Here is a 27,810-nt window from a genome sequence, read left to right on the forward strand (position 1 = left end):
CTTGCTGTGCCAGCCACGGGTAGCAACTTATGTTTCTCAGAAGCTGTTTTCCGTTACTGGTTTTCAAATAGCTTTTATGCACTTGAATCATAATGCTCACCATTGGTGAAATTACACAAGCCATTCCATATCATCACAGTGTTGAATCAAAAAGTGCCAATTGTGTATGGAAGAATTTGTAAGCTAGTTCAGCATGAAAAAAACCCCACTCAAACACACATCACATTAATCAATTATTTCACTAATGCATAAAGGATAATTCATGTGATTAGTAAAGTATGATTTATTTATATATTTCTTGATATACTCTGGCCCTTCAAGACACTTCCTGGATGTACTTACCAGAGACTGTACATGCCCAGCCAAGTGTATCACTGCATGGTTTCCTGATTCAGACAGGTTCCAGGTACCATGTTATAGGAGGCAAATGACCCATTGTGGAGGTCAAGCTTCAGGTTATGGAAGCCTGGAATGAGGACTGTGCCAGTGCGGAGGCCAGGTTCCAGCTCAGTATTCCATGGAAGGAAGTTGGTGTTTTGTGGGATGAGGACTGACTACGGCTGCTACATGGAAGGAGGCAGGTGTTTTGTGGGATGAGCACAGACTATGGCAGGTACATGGAAGGAGGCAGGTGTTGTGGGGGATGAGGAGTGACTATGGCAACTACATGGAAGGAGGCAGGTATGGGGGATGAGGAGTGACTATGGCGGCTACATGGAAGGAGGCAGGTGTTGTGGGGGATGAGGACTGACTACGGCAACTACATGGAAGGAGGCAGGTGTTGTAGGGGATGAGGACTGACTACGGCAGCTACATGGAAGGAGGTAGGTGTGGGGGATGAGGAGTGACTATGGCAGCTACATGGAAGGAGGCTGGTGTTGTGGGGGATGAGGACTGACTACGGCAGCTACATGGAAGGAGGCAGGTGTTGTGAGGGATGAGGACTGACTATGGCAGCTACATGGAAGGAGGCAGGTGTTGTAGGGGATGAGGACTGACTACGGCAACTACATGGAAGGAGGCAGGTGTTGTAGGGGATGAGGACTGACTACGGCAGCTACATGGAAGGAGGCAGGTGTTGTAGGGGATGAGGACTGACTACGGCAACTACATGGAAGGAGGCAGGTGTTGTAGGGGATGAGGACTGACTACGGCAACTACATGGAAGGAGGCAGGTGTTGTAGGGGATGAGGACTGACTACGGCAGCTACATGGAAGGAGGTAGGTGTTGTAGGGGATGAGGACTGACTATGGCAGCTACATGGAAGGAGGCAGGTGTTGTGGGGGATGAGGACTGACTACGGCAACTACATGGAAGGAGGCAGGTGTTGTAGGGGATGAGGACTGACTACGGCAACTACATGGAAGGAGGTAGGTGTTGTAGGGGATGAGGACTGACTATGGCAGCTACATGGAAGGAGGCAGGTGTTGTGGGGGATGAGGACTGACTACGGCAACTACATGGAAGGAGGCAGGTGTTGTAGGGGATGAGGACTGACTACGGCAACTACATGGAAGGAGGTAGGTGTTGTAGGGGATGAGGACTGACTATGGCAGCTACATGGAAGGAGGCAGGTGTTGTGGGGGATGAGGACTGACTACGGCAACTACATGGAAGGAGGCAGGTGTTGTAGGGGATGAGGACTGACTACGGCAGCTACATGGAAGGAGGTAGGTGTGGGGGATGAGGAGTGACTATGGCAGCTACATGGAAGGAGGCAGGTGTTGTAGGGGATGAGGACTGACTACGGCAACTACATGGAAGGAGGCAGGTGTGGGGGATGAGGAGTGACTATGGCGGCTACATGGAAGGAGGCAGGTGTTGTGTGGAACGAGCAGACGCACATACAACCAGACCAGCCAACCAGTTAGAATCAACAACAGATGTTCCATGTCCTTAAGATGTTTTATTAAGAATCTGATACATCTTTCTATTAACCCGATTATAGATGTTTCACTTAAACTAGTCAGATACGTGAACATCTATAATCAGCAACAATCATTTATGACATTTTTGTGGATAACTGGTAGAAAAAGAGTATCAGACAATATACTATATAAACAGGTACCATGAAAACGGTACATTGCCATGTATAACATTCCTTACAGTGACTGGTTAACAAGAAAACCTTCAATTATAATCGACAGAGTGAATTCTACGCATGTGAGGACTAGACCAGGGTCCCTCTTTACCATCTGTTATTCATACATTTGTAACGTCTGTCACACTTGTACATGGAAATATACTCACAGCCTCATAATCAACAGAAATATCCATGGTTGAAACATTGCTGATTTGACAAAAAATCCTGACAGAATGTCCATAATAAACATCTTAATTTACTGGGTGAGCACATTTTCTAATATCAACTTTGACATTTTTTCATTTGTTATGTTGATATTGGCCACACGAATACACAACAAGACGACCCTGGGCCTGACCTTACATTGCCTGGGATGAAAGTAATACTTGGGAAAGACTTGACACATCATTACTTATCTGAACCTTAATATTACTGGTATCCCTGTCATTTCCTTTCTGCACATCCACTTTCAGTGTAACAATTTCATGTTAGTTCTTGACATGGCCAATGTGCCCTGGTCAAAACAAAATCGGATTGGAAATTATGATACACATACACAAATGACATTAAGATACTTATTAGGCCATGATAACCCTGTGAACATTGCAGAAATGTTACTACCATGAAAAAAGCAACAGAAGAATTTGCCAGATATACATCCACATTATTTCTCTGATTGTGGTGAGGATCAGAGTGGCTTCCTTGTTCTGGAGTTCTTCCCAATACATCAGGGGACACTTTCACTGTGATGCTGAACCCGACTACACCTAACTGAACCCAGCCTGCTCAACACAGCATTCCTTCTGGTGTTCCCCACCCCAGGGTCCAGAATGATATGGTCTCTGTTTTCACACACTTTGTTGACAAGAAAATGAGGAACCATGACAGGAGACAGGGTGTTTGTCAAGATGTAACAAACCCATTTGTTCACAAGCGATTAATATAGGAGTGAACACTCTAGTGGATGTATACAAAACAAGTCTTTCTTGTCCTGGGGCATGTTAACCATTAATAGCTACATGTTTGGAGTAGAGGTTTTGAAGTCAACCATTTCCAGCTGATGTCTGATATCTTCAGGCCCACTGTATCGTCCAGCTGTGTTTGGCCTGGAGTACTGTTTGCTGTTCTTCCACAGCATTACAACAATTGCACATCTTGAATATCAATGTCGAGGATAGGGCATCAGAACCAAAACTGCACTGTAATAATGATTTAGATTGTGTTCAGTTTAACCACCAGCCAGTATTTATTACATTCCTCAAATGTTTATTTGTACATTGGTGGACCTCATCAGTTAGTGACTGGGGCACAATATTGGGGCCTCCTCATCCCTTTCTTCAGTACATATCATGTTTTAACTGCAATGAAATGTAGTCTGCAAAATGTATTGCCTTTTCTCAACAGTGTATGTAAATCATCGTTGTGAATTTGTTTTTCACAGATAGTAGACACCTATATACAACCATTTAAAACAACATTGCGTGACACTGGACTCATGAGCGATGGTTGAAACGTTTTTGTCAAATACAGGATAAAGCAATATGTTTGTGGAAATAAATACTGTGTACAGTTATACAAGATGCTGGTTGAACAAAGTAGGTACAGTAATAAAATGGTGCTTGTTCCTTCAAGCAGCTAGCTGAAGAATATTACATGTTAGTATTTCTCCAAACCTTATGCTACAATCATTTGAACATATAAAACTCCACGCATCGATGGACATTACTTGGATGATATCAACAAAATATATATCACAGATAATAACTTCCTACAAATGTCTGATGGACAGACAACCAGCAAGACAGACATATTGATTAAAAAACAAGAGGAATACTATTGCATTTGGGTACAATTGCAACATCAACAGATATATTGCAACAACAAAGAACTAAATGTAGACTAGGCTCTATATTACATGAAATCTCCACACGTTTTTCAATAGTTTGACTTACGAAAGTGAGACAACTCTAATGAATTATTTCCTTAATCATGAGATGGAGCACACGTGTTGATTTCAAAGGCAGTCATTGTGAAATAAGGTATTACTATAGTTCTACAATTGATACAGAGGAACTTGAGTAATACATACTACAATTGTGACATATTGCTAATGAACCTCAAACAATATTGCCTACCGACCAACAAATCCTGTGTGAGTGATCACAGATGTGGATGCAAAGTATTGAGAAAGCGGACAGAATGATGAACCTTGCAGTAGCACAGAAGCACCAGCTTAAAGGATAATGTCTGCAAGTAATGTCAGAGTGACCAGTCATTGTTCCCTCAAAACTGGATTGGTAGTAGAAATATACAAAATTGCCGAATAATTATTTCAATTGAATGCTTGAGACTATGAACAAAAGGAAGTATGTGTTTCAGTGCATCTTGTAAATGGAAAGTATGACTTCACCACTTTCTTTCATATATTTTACATAAACGAAACATAGTTTTAGATTAATAAACGCAAGCCTGACACTGTGTAAGATTCAGTAAATAAATAAAACAGAGAACAACCCTTGAAGTATTTTCAAAGTATTTAGGTGGATTATTGAAAAAGGATGTACTACAAAATGAAAACAAAATCATTCATTAATAATTTTAAACTGTAATTGATAACAGCAAAGTTTAGATTTTAACAAAATGGAGAAATGCATAGAATAAACAAAGAGAGTGAGATGCTTTAAGTGACAAGACATTTGCCTAAATATATAATCCATGTAGGATGATGGATGAATTCTTGTTGATGAAATGTCAGTGGAAAAGGTCAACATTGGTTCATCACAGTCGCTATCTCATGATGACCTATGAAGTCAAAGGTCTCATGGATGTGACACTCAGTCGCTGGGTCTCCTTGAAGTCTGTGTGTCCGATGACCATCTCACTGAAACACAGGACAGGTACAAACTGGTATCATTGATCAACAATCTGTCAGTCTGGATGGTCTGTCACTTCCTGTACAAGTGAAGTACGTTGATCCACAGGGCACACTTCCATTACTGATGTCGCATGGCATAACATAGTCATCACACACTGATATGTCATCAATATATATTTGTATCTTGTATACAAGTGACAATTACGTTATCACAATAGAAAGAGTCAGAGTGACACATTCAGGCATAAAACAACACAAGGTACAGGTATCTAACGTACTGAGCTCAATACTCAAGGGCACAGCTGCACCATCAGTCTCATGGTGTACAGTACACTCTGTGTGTGTCTGAATGGAAAGTCACAACAGCTGATACATGATGCAGACACTTTATGAACCTTGCTTGTTTCTGAGTGTAAATGTATTTACTCCCAAATGGGAGCACAAGCTTGCACCATCAAGATCAACTTCTCCTAACAGATGTTGTTAAACAATTACACTGAAAATCAAAATGTACAAAGCTGATAACTGACTGGTTCAAGAACCAATGCAACCTTCTTTTGACTGGTTTGTCAATGTTACCCAAGGCTCACATGATGCCAGATTTTTACAGTTATGTCATAATAACTGGTATGTTTGTTATGAGATCATTCAATGATAAACATGTTACTGAGGATAAACCAAATAGTTTGACATGACAGATCTTGTGTGAGTGTTAATATTACTGTTTTCAGAATGAGACCTGTTAAACACTGTAAACATGGCCAAGTCGTCCCACTGAAGCAGCTAAAAATCTCTTTCCATTCAATTTTCACCTTAACAGGAGTGAAACTGTCTCCAGACCATTTAGTCAGCAATTGTAGTTTCAGGTAAACGAACAACAGAATTCAAACAGCACTTTTTGGTACACAGACTTTGATGATGATTACACATATTAATCCGCTTACCTCAAATGTGAAGTGGTTTCCAAAATTTGACTTAAGGGATATATTGACAAATTTTTACCTTTCACTTTGATTAAATATGTTTTTATATAACATGACCTGCCAACATTATGCCACTGTTCTGGGTAACCACCATTAATGTATTGCCATTGATTTCAGGACAGTCCTTGTCAAGAAGTCATTTGTTACTGACAAAATATAAAAACATATCACTCTTTGCTAAACCCCACTCCAATATTTCTGTGTACCCCACCCACCAACCAATGTGGTGTTGACAGTGTTGAGAACATATTCCCACAACATTCTCCCCCGTACCTGTAGTTGATTTCTCCATCGCCATCCTTGTCCAGTTCCTCAATCAGTGACGCTATTTCTTCCTCCGTCAGATTAATACCAGTTTCCTGGAAAAGAGTACAGTCAACCATCAATATTGAACGCATGAGGATTCCAAAGTCAAGCTGACTTATTTCAGGACAATATTTTATTTACCTTAATATTGTCTTAATTATAAAAAAATGAAGCAAACAGTTGTTAGGAAAACTGAACACCTCTATCAGAATGTTAGAATGTTAAGACATCTAGGACATGGTTGCAGAATATGCATTTGTTGATCATAGTGCATGCTGACATTGGCACATGAAGATGTGATAAATATTTCATGTAGTCAAAATTTTCTATTTTTGATTGTCATGCTATTACTTGAACAAAACAAAACTATCGGTAAACTGTGCAATATATCCAGATAAAACATGGCCGTCATGCTGTGCAGTGAGTGAACATTCTTTGGGTTCAAGGAACTTAAAAAACATCGAAGATACATGAATCCATGTCCTCCTTGTGACCCGCGAACAATGGATTTCTTTCCGAACACATCAATGTAAATTTTGAATAGTGAGACAGTGAGTTAGTTGACATTTAATGTGACATCGGCAATTATTTTGAATAGTGTGAAGCACAGGTGCAAATGTTTTGTAGCCATCGCTAGATTTAGCAGACAAAGAAAGGATATTTAGAGTTTTCTCCCTTCCACTGATTTGCATTTGCAAAGCGTTGGTAATTTCCATGCATGAAACACGATTCCATGTTATTCAAGATAAAGAATGACTAAACTGGCATTCCCAGCAACATACATAGAAAATGTTACTCACTTATAAGAGCATTCAGCCAGTCAGGAATCAACATTTATGTGTGAGGTGAGAAAACGCTGTTTGTATCATTATCTCCCTCACCGCTTGAGTACACAATGACACAATTCCATACATATAGATATGTTGTCAGCACAAGGCCCTCCCTGGTGTCTATTGTACTATATGTTAGCTATAACCAGTTGTACATAAAGACACACTGATCTAATTTGTAGTGACAGTCTTACTGAAAGGATCAGATGTTCTTAATAATTGTCAAATATATTCATGAGCACCTACACAGCTCATAGCTCAAGATAAAGTGATCCACACATTAACACAGTGGTTGTGAACAACATTTCCACAAAAACTCATTGCATGTGAACTTATCTGAATCATAAATAATGAATATTCTCTAACATGGTTAGATTTCCACTTTCTTCTATATTCTGAATCATTTACCACTTTGATATCTCTAATACCCATTAAAAATACCCGATATAAACATTAAAGTGATAAGAAAGAGACACTGCTTCCTGATGACATTTTCTTCAAGTATGAAACAAAGTGCAATAATTATAATGTTCTAGATGCACAGCCTTTTTCATTGGAAGAAGTTGCTTCATGCAACAATTTTCAAAAAGTCATTTGAAGACCTGATTGGACAGTTGATATATCCAACACCAACTCATCAGATACATTCAAGCCTTCACCAAGATATACAAGCCTTCACCAAGATATACAAGCCTTCACCGAGAGAATTAATGACATATTAAGGCAGCAGTGCAAAGAGATACAGAGGTGGCACCAAGAGATGGCTCTGTGTTTACACTAATAAGCAAACCAACTTGTATGACAAGAGATCTTTCACAATGTCAAGATGGGCAGCAACAGTGGCAACTCTTCTGCCTTAGTGGTTTGTGCTCCTTGGTGTCTGTTTTTCTAATCACACCTCAAATTGGTTTTACACAATGTCAATTGATTTTTGACCAAATTTATAGGTAACATTCAGCACCCAAAAAAAATTAATGTGTTGAAAATATGAAAAGTACAGATAATTATTTAAAGTATTTTAAATGTCAACATAGAAATGAATACGCATGTCAGTTCATGACAACACTCATTGAGTAGGCAGAAAGTGTTAGGGAAGTAAAAACACTTCAGTTGTGTTCAGTACAAATCATGAAGGAATTCATGAAATGAATAAGTGATGAAATCTATGATTTTCAGTCCCTGAAATATTTTATGAGATCTGATTGTCTGAAGAGCACATCAGTCCAAATGTCATGAAGCAAACAGACTTCCTGGTCCTCTGTCAAAGTTCACATTTGGACTTTGTGAGAGTTTGTTTGAGAGTGCTAATTAGGGTGACTACAGTAACACTGAAAGCGGGTGGAACACCACAAGGACAAACACAACAGATAAAAGCATAAAAAAAACCTGAACAATCTTCACAAAATACAATTTGCATCAGATCATTCTTAATAATAGGCATCAGGCATCTAAGTTGCACATAGCTTTTAAAAATATAACAAATTATGAATGACAAGTTCTGTCAAGAATGATATGCTGTTGTATACTACAAGGTAAAGGAAGTTAGACCACAACTATGATACAACTATCTGAGTTATAGAATTCCAGCAATTATTCAGGGGCATCAAAAAGATATTCCAAGTGTGACTGCATGGTGTTTCATGGTGTTACATATGACAAGAGTGTGAGTGAGTATGGTTTGATGCCACTTTTAGCAATATTCCACTAATAACATGGCTGGGGACACTAGAAATGGGTTTCACACATGTGGAGAATTGAATTCATGTCTTCAACATGACGAGTAAATGCTTTAACCACTAGATGACCCTATCACTCCACAAGAGGAGGATAGAAGTTTCAACATCCAGACAGGGTTCTGCCCTGCTGCAACGTAATGAGGTTATAACACAGGCTGGACACAGACTTATTAGTTCAGTGGTACACAGAAGCAAAGTCTTCACACAGGCAAACCAGGGTTACCTTCTGGAATTTCTAGTGAAATAAACAAATAAACAACAGAATATAGACACCAAGGCTGTAAATAATCAGTTTGAAGGAAGTTCCTCAAAGTGAGGCTGGGATAGATGACAATATTTACCCATTTTACCAGCTGCTTGTTGAATGCATATAAAGTTGGTTGAAAACATGTCATGGTTCAAACTATGTTAGATGAGATGCTACACCCTTACAGCTTCTGCATATAGATAATGTACATAGAAGTAGAGGTGTAGTGTTATTGTGGACACAACACAGACCCCTGTCATACGCAGTGCAGTGGATACAGACAATATGTGGCCGATACATGCAGCATGCAGACTTACATCTCAGGCAGCAGACAAATTCATCAGGTAAATACCTAGTAATTTGCATCTTTGTTATGACTATCTGATCACAGTTTGTATTAGGTACACTGTACAATGTTATTTTGTACAAAATACAATAGAATTTGCATTTCAGAAAGCAGTGTTACCAATTGTAAAACAATTGTAAAGTCCAAAATTTACCATAGACTTCTGATAATTGTGCCACTTGTATCACTTCATGTCATGGGTCACTGAGGCAAATCCTGTCCTCCCCTCCCATCTATCCTTGTCCACCCTTCCCCTCCCATATACCCCTAGAACCTGTCCACCCTTCCCTCCCATCTATCTTTGCACCTGGCCACCCTTCCCCCCCATCCACCCCTACATCTGTCCACCCTTCCCCTCCCATCTACCCCTACATCTCTCCACCCTTCCCCTCCCATCTATCCCTACATCTGTCCAACCTTCCCCTCCCATCTACCCCTACATCTCTCCACCCTTCCCCTCTCATCCATCCCTACATCTGTCCACCCTTCCCCTCCCATCTACCCCTACATCTCTCCACCCTTCCCCTTCCATCTACCCCTACATCTCTCCACCCTTCCCCTTCCATCTACCCCTACATCTCTTCACCCTTCCCCTCCCATCTACCCCTACACCTGTCCAACATTCCCCTCCCATCTACCCCTACATCTCTTCACCCTTGCCCTTCCATCTACCCCTACATCTCTCCACCCTTCCCCTCCCATCTACCCCTATACCTGTCCAACATTCCCTTCCATCTACCCCTACATCTCTTCACCCTTCCCCTCCCATCTACCCCTACATCTCTCCACCCTTCCCCTCCCATCTCCCATATAACCCTGAAGTGTGTGTTTCACTATATATCAGGCCATCTCTTGTATTCCCAGAAAACTGCATTTGAGGTTTTTGCTTTGTTGGTAAGATCTCTTCCCAGGTTTTACTTTTTATAATTGTCTTTTCCGAACTCTATAGGAACATTAACATTCAAATGATATATGAGTGTTTGAAATCAGCTGAAAAATATAATTCAAGATCAAGTTTAAAGTACAAATATTTTCCCAAGCAAGATTGGAACTGCATTGTTCAGACTTGAAGGCAGACACTTTACCACATGGCCACCAGGTTGAAGTGGGGTTGAATTATCTATTTATAGTTACTGTCATTAAGTTGACTTTACTTGCGTTTCACCTATTGCTATCTAGCTTAAAAAAAATGATTATCGACATTGTAATTATCCATCATTGATGGTATATGTATAGGAGAAAACACATCTCTGAGGTTTTGGTAGACAATGTAAAACTGGAGGGGAGGGAAATTCCAAAACCGAGGAGACGTGTTTTGTCTAATATATATATCGGCAATGATGGGTAATTACAATGTAGATGATCATTTAATGAAATTACATAACGATAACTGAAGCGCACGTAAAATCAATTTAATGAAAGTAACTAGAAATAGATAATTTAACGCCACAACCTTCGTTGGCCCGGGGACTGTCCAGTACAGCGGCTGCCTATGGATCTGATGACTGTGGTTCAAATCCCGCTTAGGGAAATGTTAGTATTGTGAGTTTAATCTTGAACGATATTTTTCGACTGATTTCAAATACTCATCTATCTTAATGTTGATGTTCATATAAAGTAAGGAAAAGTAAAACCTGGGAAGCGGTCTTACTAACGAAAGTAAAACCTGGAAAGAGGTCTTTCTAGTGAAAAGTAAAACCTGTCCCTCCTAAACAAAAACCCCAAATGCGGTTATTCTGTGAAAACAAGAGATGACCTAATATATAGTGAGAAGCACACTTTAGGTTTACATATGTTTGAGAAACCACTTCTCCTCCATTTTGGTAGACAATGTAAAACCATCGGGGTCAGGAAAAATCCCTTCTCCTCCTATCTATCCCCACACCTATCCACCCTTCTCCTGCAATCAATCCTTACACCCGTCCACCCTTCCCCTCCAATCAATCCTTACACCTGTTCACCCTCCACCTCCCATCAATTCTTACACCTGTCCACCCTTCCCATCCTATCAATCCTCACACCTGTCCACCCTTCCCCCTCCTATCTATCCTCACACCTGTCCATCCTTCCCTTCCTATCAATCCTCACACCTGTCCACCCTTCCCTTCCCATCTATCTTTACACCTGTCCACCCTTCCCCTCCTATCAATCCTTACACCTGTCCACCCTTCCCTTTTGCTATCAATCCTTAGACTTGGACGTCCACCCTTCCCATTGCTATCAATCCTTACACCTGGACGTCCACCCTTCCCTTTGCTATCAATCCTTACACCTGTCCACCCTTCCCCTCCAATCAATCCTCCCACCTGTCCACCCTTCCCCTCCAATCAATCCTCACACCTGTCCACCCTTCTCCTCCAATTAATCCTCACACCTGTCCACCCTTCCCCTCCAATTAATCCTCACACCTGTCCACCCTTCTCCTCCTATCTATCCCTGACATCTAAGCTCATGTCCACCATATGTTCCAGAGCTGAGACCTCACCTCTAGACCCTGTATAAACTCTTCATGAGTGACACTCATACTCTTGTCCTTGTCAAACTTGTTGAAGAAGTCCACCAGTCTAAGGTCATGTTTCTCAATGTAGGAGGCAAGCTTCATCATGGGTGGGATCCTGGCTTTCGGTTTCAGAGGCGGCTCCATGCCTCCATGCCACATCTTGATGTCCGGGATCTGCTCCTGGACCTGCTTGAAGATTTCTGTGAAGTCCTCGTTCACTAAAATATCCTGGAAGATGGGAGGTTAGAGAGAGACTCTGTGTGAGTGAGTGATTGTGCAGTTTGGGCTTTTAAAATATATTTCAGCAGTATCATCACAGAAGATAACCAGTGCGTGTAAATAAACTGAGAGAAATATGGTAGCATGACCCATGGAAGTATGACCTGTGTGTCATATCATAGCAAATGTTAACCATTTGAACCTTTCTCATTGCTGTTTTAACAATTTGTATATATGACTCATCTACTCATATACAACTAGTACAGTGAAGAGCTGGGCTAAAACTGATCTTCAGTAATGCATGCTTGTAGTTAGAGGTGACTCGTGGATTTGAGTGGTCAGACTTGCTGACATAGTTGATACATGTCACTGTATCCCACTGGTGTAGATCGATATTCATGCTAATGATAACTGGATTGTCTGGGCTCGATAGTTTACAGACTGCCGCCATATAGCTGGAATATTGAAAAGTGTGGCATAACACTAAACTCAATCACTCATATATGACTATCATAATAATCATATAGCTTCCAAGGTAATTGTACTCACAGAGAAGTCTATGTGTTTGAGGACACAGCTAGGGTTCTTCAATATGGCTGCACAGATGGCCCAACAGCCTCCTGTCTGCATTGGGTTCTGACCCATCTGGAAGGAAGGGAGGGAGGGAGTGATAGCACACAAAAGACCATGCAGATCCTGGCCTTTTTTTTTTTTGTTTTACACAGGTGTTCTCACACAGAAGGCCAAATGAATCCTGGCCTTGTTTTCCATAGGTGTTCTCATACAGAAAGTCAGTTTAAACCTGATCTAGTTTTAAATAGGTGCTCTCATACAGACGGCCAGGTGAATCCTGACCTCATTTTACATAGGTGTTCTCATCTACAAAGCCAGGTGTAACCTGACCTTGTATTCCATAGGTGTTCTCATACACAATGTCAGCTTAAACCTGTTCTAGGTTTACATAATTGTTCTCATCAACAAAGCAAGGTGACTCCTGACCTAGTTTTACATAAGTGTTCTCATCTATAAAGTCAGGTTAACCCTGACCAGGTTTTACATAGGTGTTGTCATACAGATGGCCAGGTGAATCCAGACCCAGTTTTATTAAGATGTGGTCATAAAGTTAGACATATTCTGTGAGGGATTTATCTGGGCTTATCAACAGGTGACTGCTCAATAATGAAGTAATAATATGACATGCAACTGTCTGATGTACTGAAACAGTCTTCTCACCTTCAGCACCTGCAGTGTCTCATTGAGGGAGAGACCCTTCCCGATTAGCACAGCACCTTCTGTGGTTATCCTGTTGTTTCTGCAAAATAGGATCACAATAAATCTTCACCATAAAATTTTCTGCTTTGCACTTTTACAACAAAACACAGAGAACACACATTACATGATGGCCAGTGTTCTCAGGTCTTCATCCCGACCCACACCTACTGGAGAAGCAGCAGATGACACCTAACTAGACCACACCTACTGGAGAAGCAGCAGATGACACCTCCCTAGCCCACACCTACTGGAGAAGTAGCATACAACACCTCTCCAGACCACACTTACTAGTGAAGCAGTAGATGACACCTCGGTGATCCACACCTCCTGGAGAAGCAGCAGATGGCACCTCACTAGCTCACACCTACTGGAGAAGCAGCAGATGACACCTCACTAGCCCACACCTACTGGAGAAGCAGCAGATGACATTTCCCTATCCCACACCTATTGGAGAAGCAGCATACAACACCTCTCCAGACCACACTTACTAGTGAAGCAGCAGATGACACCTTGGTATCCACACCTACTATAGAAGCAGCAGATGGCACCTCACTAGCCCACACCCACTGGAGAAGCAGCAGATGACACCTTGCTGATACACACTTACTGGTGAAGCAGCAGACGACACCTCCCTAACCCACACCTACTGGAGAAGAGGCAGATGACACCTCCCTAGCCCACACCTATTGGAGAAGTAGCATACAACACCTCTCCAGACCACAGTTACTAGTGAAGCAGCAGATGACACCTTGATGATCCACACCTACTATAGAAGCAGCAGACGACACCTCGCTGATACACACCTACTGGAGAAGCAGCATACAACACCTCTCCAGATCACACTTACTAGTGAAGCAGCAGATGACACCTTGGTGATCCACACCTACTATAGAAGCAGCAGACGACGCCTCGCTGATACACACCTCCTGGAGAAGCAGCAGATGACATCTCCCTAGCCCACACCTACTGGAGAAGAGGCAGATGACATCTCCCTAGCCCACACCTATTGGAGAAGCAGCATACGAGACCTCCCTAGCCCACACCTACTGGAGAAGCAGCATACGACACCTCTCCAGACCACACTTACTAGTGAAGCAGCAGATGACACCTCGGTGATCCTCACCTACTATAGAAGCAGCAGATGACACCTCCCTGCCCACACCTACTGGAAAAACAGCAGATGACACCTCACTGATCCACACCGACTGGAGAAACAGCAGATGACACCTTGCTAGCCCACATCTACTGCAGAAGCAGCAGACAACACCTCCCTAGCCCACACCTGGTGAAGCACTACTCACCCAATGTCTAGTTCCTCCAGCACTGAGTTGTTCTTCACAGCATCGGCCAGGGCAATAGATCCCTCCAGCCCAAACCCATTCCATGATAAATTCACTTTCTTCATAAAAACATTGTTCTGCAAATCAAATCTTTCATTGATGACAGAAATTGATTGCTGGGACCATTTTGATCTGTTATGGTACAGGTTAATAGCTGCTATATTTCAGTAACATCATGGAGGCTGCATCATAAATGGGCTCCATGCCTTGCATTTTGTTACATTGATAACTATTTGTACATGCTTACACATACTTAAAACATTATCAACAATGAACATATTTAATTTCCAGTGACCTTGAAACTATATGATTATATATGAAGAATGCATTTGTAAGGACTACAAATGTCCGACTTTATGTTATAACATGGCTTGGTTTTACATTGTTATGTTATAACAGCACTTACTGAACCACTGAAAATGTTACATCACTGCTTATAACATTAGTTCTAATTACCACTGACTAGGGATTTAATTTCAGCCATTTTATTTCCTCTGTTGTCAGATGAATACTTTCATGAATTATATCTGAGAGGAAGGTATCGAGCTGATTAGCAAAGTGTTTTATTTACTGTGTATTTACCTTTACTCCCATTGCCACAGCAATGGCTCCTTTCCGCCGTAGATGGTTCCAACTGAGGTCCAGTTCTTTGAGTGAAGTATTCTCAGAGATAGCTGGCCCCAGTGCAACACCAGCATTCTCACCAAAGTTATTGTGACTAAGGTTTAAATATTCTATTTTTGTTGCACCCTGCAATGGAATACAAAACATTGTACAAGAAACAGAACTATTTGAATGACACTTTCCCTTGTAAGCGTTAATAACGTGATGCCACAATAATACTAACATGCTTGTGCATAATAATCTTGTACTTCACAGCCTTCTTTTCAGTGTTTCTTATCAACTGTTGAGACATAATGTTCAGTTGTTCTACAAAACTCACCAGCAAAGCATCAGCAAAATATCCAGCAGCTTTGTCGTCAAATTCATTTCCTGAAAAAATATATACACTTAAGATTTCCTCTGCACTGATGATTGGATGTTGAGAGTCTGTTGTTAAACTTTAATTGTACATTAGGATTTTGGTAATTTGACCATGGACAAAAGCAGATGCCTCCTGAGGATGGGTATTCACATGCTCATTACAATGCAAACAAGTCTTGTCGCTAGGGTGACATAATCCCTCGCTGCAAATTATCATCAAAATAAACTCAAAAAGAAATGAAAGTGAAGGTTGTAGTTTAAGATGAAGTTCAATATCAACAAAACATGATCAGTCAATATCTCTTGATATCTTGCTCTGCAGATGTTGAAACACAAATATTTTCAAGACTCACTTTGACCTTGACATGAATGTCATGGTGCATGAAATATGTACATATAGTAATAAAGAAAATGCTTATTGAAAAACATTCAAGGAAGGTCTTGAACGTATAAGAAGAAAATCTCCTGAATATTTCTTGAGATATCTTGCTGACCATCTTAACATGCAGTTTAATATGCTAAAATCTTCAAAATGAAGATCACCAAATTCAACTGGGCCTGGCACCTTCCCTAGATGAAGCTTGGTGTCAAACATGAAGAAAGTCGGGTGAATGGTACTTGAGATAGTTGACTGACAATCTCAACATGCAGGTTAACATGCAGAACTCTGCGAAGTGTTGGCATGACCTTGAAATTTAAGTGTTGCCATGACCTTGACTGAGCACTGCGCTTTCCCTAGATAAAGCATGATGCAGAATGTGAAGAAAATCAAATGAATTGCTCTTGTGATGTTTCACTGACAAGGGTAAAACTCTAAAGACCCTTGCGACCTTGAAATGAACCTCAAGGTCACTAAACCTGGCTGAGACCTTTCTTATACTGTGATAGCCCTAGACACCAAATACGAATAGTCAACAGTTCTTAAGATATTCCAATAAGTACAAACTGATGGATGGATGAATGGATGGATGGATGGACGGACAGAGCCTCACACTATATCCCTTGATCTGTGCTAAATGCACGGCAGGGGATAATATCAAATGTATTTTATAAAGAAGGTAAATAATCCCTTAGACCAGTAGACACTTTTTGTGCTGGGTTTGGTAAGTAAATATTAAGAATGAGGAAATGTTTTAAGGACATACCACTTCTTCATTCTGAATGGGTGATGCTTCGACAGATTCTAAATATCACGTACACAGAAAAAAGAAATTGAATTTCCTCAACTTTTAGAATGACAATCAAAGAAGTAAATATCACCCTGACAACTACATTATAGTGGGTCATGTTCTGTTGTGACAGAGAAGTAATGATCTGTTATGTATGTTGAGGTAAGGACATGTTCCTTAGCCAAACTCAGGACTGATGTGTCGCAACTTCAAGACTAGTCCCTAATGTTGCTCCCTGTATACAGATCCACTGACCTGCTAGTGTGACCCTGCGTAATGTGTCATTCTGGATAAAGATCTGACTTAAAGCCTCCGCTACCACTGTACCCAGCCGATTGTCAGATAGGTCCTGCAAGTACAACATTCACAGGAACAGAGTCACTTATTATTATGTATTTTAATGCTACAAAACAATACATAGTTTAACATACAGTTTAAACAGAGTAGCACAAGATATAAAACAATACTGGAGTTGTCTCCCTTATACAAATACAATTTATTCATGCTTACTTGGTAAGCTGTTGAGATGTCCAGTATTAGAGTTGTCTCTTTTACACAGAGACAACTTTATTCAAGCTTTCTTGCTGAGCTAGTGAGTCTTGGCATCATGCATCAGAGGACAATATTTAAATGAGATAACAGAAAACATTATGACACTTACAATCTCTGTGATGAAGCAGTTCTCTTTGAGCATGTCACAGATGGCAAATCCTCCTGTGGACCCTAGCCAGTTGTCTCGCAGGTTGAGGTTCAGGACGGTGGTGTTGGACTGGAGGACAGACAACTTACACAGTGTATCTAAGCAAACCCTTACTGTGGGTATCATTACATTGGCAGGAGATTTGTTGCAGATAACTTTTCGACTGAGCATACTTTTAAGTAGTGGAGGAATGAGTTGATGATGAAGGCTATTTATTGCGCTGTACTCAAACGTTCTTCCACATCCCAATGGCAGGTAGGTAATCATGTTTGGACAGGGCAAGGCTGTGACCCACAGCATGAACAGCTGACCCCAACATCTGGCCACAACACCTGGTGGAGTAGCAAACCCACTTAGCCTCATCAGCCAATCTTCTTTCACTGGCTTTCATTAAAAACATTGGACAAGAAGGACCTATTCTATGATGTCATTGAAATTGAGTTATTCTCTCTAAATTGATGTATATAGAGGCCACAAGAGATATGAAAAGCATTCACAATATAGAACAGCAAATATGATACTCCATTCAAAATTTCCAACTTCCATGTATTTTTCACTTCTCAGAATGTTTCGGTCACTCATACCAAGCACACTGTAGTGAGTTTAGCTTTAAGCAACATTTAGCAATATTCCAGTGAGTGAGTGAGCGAGTGAGTTTAGTTTCACGCCACTTTTTAGCAATCTTCCAGCAATATAATGGCGGGGGACACCAGAAAATGGGCTTCACACATTGTACCCATGTGGGGAATTGAACCGGGTCTTCGGCGTGACGAGCCAACGCTTTAACCACTAGGCTACCCCACCTACCCAGCAATATTCCAGCAATAAGGGACAAACCTGAGTCATTAGAATGATGGGTGAATGCATTGACCACTAGCTATGACACTGCCCCAGGGAGTTAATTTGATTATACCAGTGAAGAGATCTTGACAGGGAGAAGAGAGGTAATGAATTGTGACAATGACATAAGACTGTATAGAACCAGCTGTGTGTGTGAGCTCACCACTAGAGCCATGGCAATGGCCTTCATCCCTTGGGCACCGAGACCATGGTGCTTCATTACCAGTTCATTCTCCTGCATGTGACGCAAAAAGTATGATGCTGGGATGATGCCTAGCCGCTTGCAACACTCGATGTATGCCGTTTTACCAGTATGGTCATATGATGTGGAGGATTCTGGCAAATATAAGTCAGTAGAAACAGAGGTGAGTGAATGTTATTGTACTCCAGTATGTGCATTATTGCATCCATATCATTGCTGGTAAATCACTGGATTACTGTATCTTCGACTCAATGCATAATTGGAGATATTTTACTGAATTATCTATCGACAGTAATATCGAATCTATACAAGATAAATCTGTGTCTCTTGGTATAAATAAGTTGAGATCATATGACTGTATCAGACAGCTCCATGACACTGTGCATCTTGTCCTCATAAAACTGCTGTTGCTGAAATCGTCATTGCCTGAATGTCCTACCTTCTCCTTCAAGATCTGTGTCCCATGCTTTGTCATCATTGATGTCCACTGTTCGAAGCTCCATTTCCGAGTTAATATCACGGATGTCTCCATCCTCCTCGCTCTCTGAACTGTGACCTCTGTCCTGGTTCCTGGAGGTCGCACTTCCCCTTCTAGACCGCCTGCTGCTGGCACGGCTGATAGTCTGTGAAAAAATACCTCACAGTGAGTGAGTAAACTATGAAAGGGCACATCAGATTGTCTGTGGAATAATACCTCACAGTGAATAAATATCTAAACTGTGAAAGAACACAATTCAGATTGTCTGTGAAACAATACCTTGCAGTGAATAAATATCTAAACTTTGAAAGAGCACATCAGATTGTCTGTGAAACAATACCTCGCAGTGAGTAAATGTCTAAACTCTCATAAGAATGGGAACAGCAGATTGCCTGAGAAAGAGGCTGTCAAATGCACAAGTCAGCTATATCCCAATGACCAGTATGTTTGGACATGGCAAAACAGCCTATACCCATCACAGTGAGGACCTAACTGTCTGTGAAAATGTTATCACTGCAGTCTGAAGAGTTTCTGTACTGTTATTGAGGTCTCTTAAGAATCAGGTGTTATTATTGCAGTTTGAACAGTTTCTGCACTATTACTGGGGTCGGTAAAGAGTCAGGTGTTACCAGTGCAGTCTGAAGAGTTTCTGCACTATTACTGGGGTCTGTAAAGAATCAGGTGTTATCACAGCAGTCTGAAGAGTTTCTGCACTATTACTGGGGTCTGTAAAGAATCAGGTGTTATCACAGCAGTCTGCAGGGTCTTTGCACTATTGCTAGGGTCTCTAAAGAATCAGGTGTTATCACTGCAGTCTGCAGGGTCTTTGCACTATTACTAGGGTCTCTAAAGAATCAGGTGAAGTCCCGACAGCTAGAGCAATATTCCACCTGGGTACAATGGCCCCAAACCCGATAACCTGATCCAGTAAAGTACTGAAGGTCAGAGCATCTAGTAACAGTCACACTTTGTGCTCGAGGTTTATGTTGAATACTTAATGTGGACTGTCCTCTATTACACAGTCAGACCTAACAGACAGGCATTATATTGGAGAACCATTTCAAGGGTTTCAAATGATATTAACAGCAACAAGTACTGTTACCAGGCACTGATTTTAGAAACACAATATGATTGATTGAAAGGAAGGGAGAAATAAGTATGTACAACAAACAACTATTTTCTTATTGTAAAACCTTGGAGAAAAATCCATGTGTCAATACTGTTTGAAGAGCAAACTTCAGATGCCAAATGTGTCATGAAGTGAGATGAAGCAAAGCAGCAGGTCTGCAAGTAGATGCTGTACTATACATCAGGCCTATGGTGATTCAAACGTATGTCTTCTTGACGATGAAATCATAGTGACATTTTACAACACCCAACAACAAACTAGACAATACTACTGATGAGGTTTGAAGAAATGACAGTAACATATTTTCCCCCTCACATCAGACTGGACTTAACTGCACACAGAGTACATTTGTTGTTACGGTAACAACAGGTGACATATACTGAACAGCAGAAAAAACACAACATAAACATGAATGCTTACTTTTATGAGATTTCATTTATTTGAAAGTATTTCTTTTGCTGTTCAGTATATTTTAATGAGTGACTGAATATAGTTCTTTAAGAAGCCACTTTAAGGAATGCTGGTATTTCAGCTATATCACAGCTACTGACGAACACCATAAACTGTTCACTATATCCCTGTATGGAATTGAACCTGACTTCTTGGTGAGACCAGAGAGTACTTCCACCACTGGACTACCAAAGCTCCATTTGTGTTCGAGCCTTAAAGACCTATACCTCAGTTGATGTCACATGATGGCATCCGGACAAAACATATACACCACAGTAGTAATGACTGGAAGCATGTCCACGGCCACTATCATCTGTTAGTAGTGATTGTAAATAACAGGATTGTACTAACCTGCCTGAGTGTAACTGCAAAAAGTAATTACACCTTGAAGTCCTTTATAGGTTGTTGATATATAAGAACATGTGCTTCATGAGGTTATTTCACTTGTCACCTGAGACGCTCTAATTATTCATTTGCAAATAACTCATGCACTTCAAGACCTGTGTACATCTGTTAACTTTGTCTGCACTCTCGTAATTGTTGTTTAAATACACACAAATCTCTCCAAGATGTCTCAGATTACATGATAGAAGATCAGCTGTTGGCAAATGTCGGGCACAAACCTCTTCAAGTTTAACATATCTAGTCATCTCTGTAATTCGAGATGTGTTGATTCACTATGACCATGTTTCCTCCTCAACCTGTATGTTGTGTATCTTATGCCCTCTACACTCAAACAGATACCTGTATTGTCTATAAGTGTATCCTATTTTCCGATTTTCTACAAGAGAGTGCTGCAAGAGAACATATTTCACACATCAGTCCCTGAACCATATTATCTTATCTTCTGCAATATTTTGCCAGAGACCATACTATGCCTGAGCATATATGAAGCAAGTCTAGATTATCCGCAGGTCTTGAACCCCTCATTGTTCTGGAGCTGCACTTCAGTGCAAGTGGAGTTTTTGTTCCTTATGTATTTTCAGGGGCTAAGCAGGGCATTTTCAGGGCCTATGGAATATGGTTGTCACAAAACCTCACACAAGTTTACTACTTTGCCAGAGCTGAATATATTGTTCTTGTTTTAGACATCCTCATAAAGAAAGTCTTCACACTAATCTGTTCTCACAACTCCTTGTAAAACTGCAATTTGTTGGTCTCACATTAATTTCAGACTTGCTGTGTGCATGCGCAGAGCGTGTAAAAATATCTACTGGCTAAGTTCCGCTTTGGTCGTACGCTTACCAACAGAGTAAATACACTCAGATCAAAATGATTAAATATACTGGCGTCTCCTATTCTCGCGGTACTTACAAATATCAGCTGAAAAAATAATATAAACAGTTCTTTTCGTATGTATGCTTGTTGTTTTTAAATGAAGACATCCCCCTCTAACATCTGCATCTATCAACTGCTTGATCCATCAAGTGAATTATCTCACTTGAGCTCGATGAAAAACATGGTCATCCGCCGCTGACTTTTTGAGGCATCGCCTATTCTTGCGGTACAATGAGAAAGTAACATTATTAGGTGTAAGGAAGGGAAATCTTATCGGGAAGGTCGGGGAAAAGTTACAATTTTTCCAAGTTGGTTAAACTCACAAATATTCGTTACATTGCAAAATTTTGATAATTCACAGACTTGGGTCACTTCCTAGTTACTGGTCAATGATGTAAACAACCGCCAAGTATCACGCATCAGCGACCTAGGCAGAAAATGTGTTTACTGCGAGAATAGGAGACGGCCCTTACTAAAAATATCGATTTGCATATGCTTTTCAGTTATTGATGTCCTATTTTGGTTGCAGCTGCATCAGAAATGTGTGTTTTGTTAGTTGTGAGAAGGGGATGTGATCGGTGGTGGTGAGATGTGTTTATAAAATAACTTATTGACATAAATTAAGCTCTTTATTTCACTACTCCCGGTCTTTGATGCATACAAGTATAAAAATAAGTTGTAATAGACATAAAACTATATATATGTCTGTATTTGGTTTGTTTGATTTTTCGTTTTCTTTAGAATGAGTGAACACTATCAGTAAACGTACGACCAAAATGGAAGTTGGCCAGTAGATATTTTTACACACTCTGCGCATGCGCACAGCGAGTCTCAGATTAATGTGAAACCAACGCATAACATACAGTAGTACATACAGATTCAATCAAGCCACACAAATCTGCTTTATATTTCAGCTGACATGACCTAAGTTACAGGCAAATATCTGTGAACAAAAACATTCTCCATGTACCTCCCTAACCATGATGTGGCTTCGCAAGTAGTACCGCCACCAGTGTCTACAGACTCACCTGCCATGACAGCTTGGGCCCTGGTGCAGTCAGCCTCTCTAACACTGGTTTCATACCACACTTGCAAGGACAAAAGTCAACTTTCCAGGACAAGACTTTTAGGTCAATGAAACAGTTAACCATCATATTAAGCATATTTATGTTGTTCATCAACACCTAATCCTCCCCAACCATTAATGCAAGAAATCACCCACCAGTACATCTATACACAAATACCAAGTAAATACGCCACTGTTAAAGTTAAAGAATGAATCTTTTCTGTTTCAGTGAACTGATATGAATCTGCTAATATCAACATACTCTAGGCACTACATACTGACATTAAGCACTTGTCAAAGTTTACTGGTAAGTGTAAGATCAATATATTTAACTGCAAACATAGTAATCAGTACGAGAAAAAGTTTGTAAAGATTGTGAGTTCTCCGATAAAAACAGAAAAACTCTGAACCTGGACTAACTGTTACCCAGACCATCACACATCCAATAAATGAAATATTACATGTATGTAACTGTTTAGACAGCACAACACTAGCTTTGAACCTTCAAATGAAATTGATCAATCATACATTACAGCTCCGAAAGTAAGAATCCATATCGTGTCTGAGAACCAAATGCACCCCAATATTTAACTAGTAGGCTGACCCATGTTCGGGTCACTTAGCTTACTTTATACTGTTTATGGCCAATTGATCTCTGGACAAAAAGCTTTCCTCTTCAGTGGACAGCCAACAAAACCTTCTCTCCCTCTGTTCCAGAAACCCACTTAATTACTAAGCCTCTCATTGAAAGGTATAAGTGTGGAGAATTAATGTCTTGTGTTCATGTGAGATGAAAGGGGGAGTATGAATGACTGATACTGATCCAATTTGTTTCTTACAGATTAATGATTTTTAGATCTGTCAGGTATGACATGGATCACACTTGTCAGTAGGGGAGTGAGTCACTAAGACAGTCCTTGGTGTTATAGGCTGCTGTCACAGATAATCCAGCTACATCACAGCTGCCAGAAAATAACAGTCCAGACCAGTCAAAACAGTGACTGAAAACAAAACGGCAACTTCGCCCATGTGGATAAGAGCACAGGCAATCAGACACAGTTCATGAACTATGATCCTTAATCAGAGAATGAAAATTGAAAATTATCTTTAATCAGATAAAACTATTGAACAGTTATCCTTAATCAGACACAGATCATGAACAGTTATCCTTAATCAGACACAGATCATGAACAGTTATAATGAGTGCAGCACGTTGAAGAGACTAGTGCAGCAATAGTGCTATTACAGTCATTATGTTTTCGTGGAACAGACTAGTTCATAATCAGAACATAACAACTGTACTAACACTATTGCTGCACTAGTCTGTTCCACAAAGACATGATGAGTGTAATAACATAATTGCTGCAATAGTCGGTTCTATGAGAACCTAATGTGTGTTATAACATGATTTCTGAACTAGACATTTCCACAAGAATATGATGTGTTATAACATGATTGCTGAACTTGTCAGTTCCACAAGAATATAATGTGTGTTGCGACATGATTGCTGAACTAGTCAGTTGCACAAGAACATAATGAGTGTTATAACATGATTGCTGAACTAGTCAGTTCCACAAGATGTTACATAATGAGTGTTATAACATGATTGCTGAACTAGTCAGTTCCACAAGAATATAATGTGTGTTGTGACATGATTGCTGAACTAGTCAGTTCCACAAGAACATAATGAGTGTTATAACATGATTGCTGAACTAGTCAGTTCCACAAGATGTTACATAATGAGTGTTATAACATGATTGCTGAACTAGACATTTCAACAAGAATATGATGTGTTATAACATGATTGCTGAACTAGTCAGTTCCACAAGAATGTGTGTTATGACATGATTGCTGCACTAGTCAGTTCCACAAGAATGTGTGTTATGACATGATTGCTGAACTAGTCAGTTCCACAAGAATGTGTGTTATGACATGATTGCTGAACTAGTCAGTTCCACAAGAATGTGTGTTATGACATGATTGCTGAACTAGTCAGTTCCACAAGAATGTGTGTTATGACATGATTGCTGAACTAGTCAGTTCCACAAGAATAAAATGCTTGAACATACATATGGAGTAAACTGTAAAAACAGTTTCAACATTGCCCATCACACATCAGTAGAAGGAAGATCAAGTGTGTTTATATGCATAGAAAAAATCTGAAGACATATACAAACATACAAACACATATTTGACGAATGTAAACCAAGAATACATCTGTAAACATAATGTTGATAAAGAATTATATTTAGTATATTTAGAACATTTAGTATACTAACCCTTCTTGGACTGGGGGGACTTAAAGTTGCCAGCATTATGTCAATGTAATTTTTGTGGTCTTGCCAATGAGAAGGTATTCGAAGTTCAGTGAAATGATTCACTCTTCCTATAGTATCCTTGCAGAATGATTTGCCAGTTAATCAGATCCGCTATCACTCTCTCGGTAGGGTTAACAAAATTTCAGTTGAAGATATTTAACCATCATTCTCCTCCTTCACTTCATGCATTCTTATTCACAGTCCTCATTTCAAGCATGAGATTCAGTCTCTCTAGATTCACAGTGGACCTCATGAATATTCATCTGTTTTCAAACTGTGATTCCTTATATCAATATAGACATAGGTACCACTCAGTGTCATATTTACGTCTGTAGAGCATGAGATTCCTTCTTCAATGAATAAATCAGCCACACAACTTGCCAACAAACACAGTCGATAACACCGCCATAAAGCTACCACACTAAGTCATGAAATCCTCTTCAACAAAATTCAAACAACATTTTAAAAAATACACTGCACAAATTTCAGAGAGAACTTTTGAGAGTGTCATTTGAGCTTTGGTGAGTCCTCCCTTCCGCGCTACATTGTCAGATATAGGTGTACTTCCTATCAGCAAGGTATGTTAATCTGGCTGATCATGGTAACGGCAGACCCCAGTGTTAATCAATCCCCTGTCATGTCAGGGTAAGTCCTTTTGTGGGCCAAACATTCCTCTCAACACACACACTGTCCCTAGTCACAGCTTGCACCATACCACAGCTGTAACAAACTGCTGTAAAATACCTCTGTGTGGTTTGCTATGAGGAAAGCTATACAAGCATACATGAATGGTCAATAATGTTCACTATCAGTTTAAATTTCTTGTGTTGTGGTAACCTATATAGATATAAGTTTTTGTTGCATATGCAAGTCAGTAACCTGTGCATAATACACAAATTTAAATTTTCTTCAATAATCAGAATATATACAAGTTTTCCTCAGTAATAAGTGTATATACAAGTTTTCCTCAGTAACATGTGCATGTTCAAGTTTTCCTCAGTAATCAATGTATATACACATTTTCCTCAATAATCAATGTATACACAAGTTTTCCTCCATAATGATGTATACAGATAGTTCACAAGTGGATCATAATATGAACATCACTTACTGTCACTAATAGTTACAATTATTGTGGCAGTGACTGCTGAACATCAGCTTGGCTTTGTTTGACACACCTCACAAGTCCCTGTCCACCACATATAGCTAAAATGTAATTTCATGACATGACTGATGTATATTGATTGTTGCTACACAAAATGATGTGAAATGGCTGACACACTTTGTCATTTCAAGAAATGACTGAAATTTTCAGTCATTTCACGAAATAACTGATTTCACAATCTGCCTGTAACATATGTATGTACAAGTTTTCCTCAGTAATCAATGTATATACAAGCTTTCCTCAGTAATATGTGTATATGCAAGTTTTCTTCAGTAATCAATGTATATACAAATTTACCTTGTAATCAGTATATATACAAGTTTTCCACATTAATCAGTGTTCATACATGTTTTCTTCAGTAATAAGTGTATATACAAGTTTTCCTCAGTAACATGTGTACATATACAAGTTTTACTGGGTCATCCATGTCATATAACAAGTGTTTTCTTAATAACTTGTGTATATACATAATTTTCTCTTAGCATTGTCAGGCTGGTGTAGCAGGCCATTTCTTCCCGTCTAAAACTTCCCCTGGGGTAAAGATCTGGTCTCAGCCAAACTTTCCTCTGCGCAGTTTTGTCCTAGGAGATTCTAATCCTTCCTATTGTTGCATTTATGTATAAATGTAATGGAATATTATTCACATAAGCTAGTTTACTAATCCATAATTTCTTTTGGTAAATGTAATATGAAACATAACATAAAAACAAAGTTGAATAGGAATAACCAAGCTAGGCCAGAATCTCCCCTTCTTGATATAAGAATTGGGTGGGAAAGAAGTTGATTCAAAGGAGGGGAAGATTAAGCCCAGACGGGAAAAGTTTGTCCAAGGAAAAAGTTTGGCCGGGGGAAGGTTTGGCTTGTTACACCAGTTCAATTCCCCACAAAGGCACAATATCTGAAGCCCATATCTGGTGTCATTATATTCCATAATATTGCAAAAAATTGGCATAAAACTAGACTCACTCATGCTCTAAGTAACTTGTGTATACACAAAGTTTCCTTATTATTTTCATTTTTTAGCATCTGGATTTGTCAGGTGATAAACTGAAGAAAATAGGTACAGCTGACCTCCACTTTCCAAATCAATTACATGCAAATGTCTATACAAAAACTGGTATTATACATTGATTATATCCAACTTCTTGTGGTTTATTCCGGTATTCCAAAATCATCAGAAAAATGAAAATGTCTTCCCTTCTATAATGCGGTCACTTTTATATTTTGTCCCACATAGAGATCATAATTCTGTGCTACTAATTCAGGTGTTGCACTTGCATAGTCAGAATTACA

The 27,810-nt window shown here is 39.9% G+C and overlaps 1 protein-coding gene across 2 annotated transcripts in view; it reads right to left on the reverse strand.

Moving 5' to 3' along the window:
- Positions 1-1,887: 1,887 nt before the first annotated feature.
- LOC137296178 (leucine-rich repeat-containing protein 74B-like) overlaps positions 1,888-27,810 on the reverse strand; it is a 49,001-nt gene continuing 23,078 nt past the window's right edge. The window contains exons 1-13 of one of the 2 annotated variants that reach the window (XM_067827902.1): positions 25,314-26,051; positions 19,073-19,256; positions 18,595-18,767; positions 17,553-17,660; positions 17,147-17,240; positions 15,682-15,731; positions 15,321-15,488; positions 14,700-14,815; positions 13,360-13,438; positions 12,676-12,771; positions 11,893-12,135; positions 6,216-6,301; positions 1,888-4,965 (exon numbers count right to left, since the gene is read on the reverse strand). In XM_067827902.1, the coding sequence (XP_067684003.1) occupies positions 4,887-4,965; positions 6,216-6,301; positions 11,893-12,135; positions 12,676-12,771; positions 13,360-13,438; positions 14,700-14,815; positions 15,321-15,488; positions 15,682-15,731; positions 17,147-17,240; positions 17,553-17,660; positions 18,595-18,767; positions 19,073-19,256; positions 25,314-25,349 (1,512 nt within the window). In that variant the 5' untranslated portion in view covers positions 25,350-26,051 and the 3' untranslated portion in view covers positions 1,888-4,886. Of the gene's footprint in view, positions 4,966-6,215; positions 6,302-11,892; positions 12,136-12,675; positions 12,772-13,359; positions 13,439-14,699; positions 14,816-15,320; positions 15,489-15,681; positions 15,732-17,146; positions 17,241-17,552; positions 17,661-18,594; positions 18,768-19,072; positions 19,257-25,313; positions 26,052-27,810 lie in introns of those variants that run through there. The other variant, XM_067827894.1, reaches the window with a different exon arrangement.

Source organism: Haliotis asinina, chromosome 1, assembly GCF_037392515.1.
Source record: "Haliotis asinina isolate JCU_RB_2024 chromosome 1, JCU_Hal_asi_v2, whole genome shotgun sequence".
NCBI classification, from domain to species: Eukaryota; Metazoa; Mollusca; class Gastropoda; order Lepetellida; family Haliotidae; genus Haliotis; species Haliotis asinina.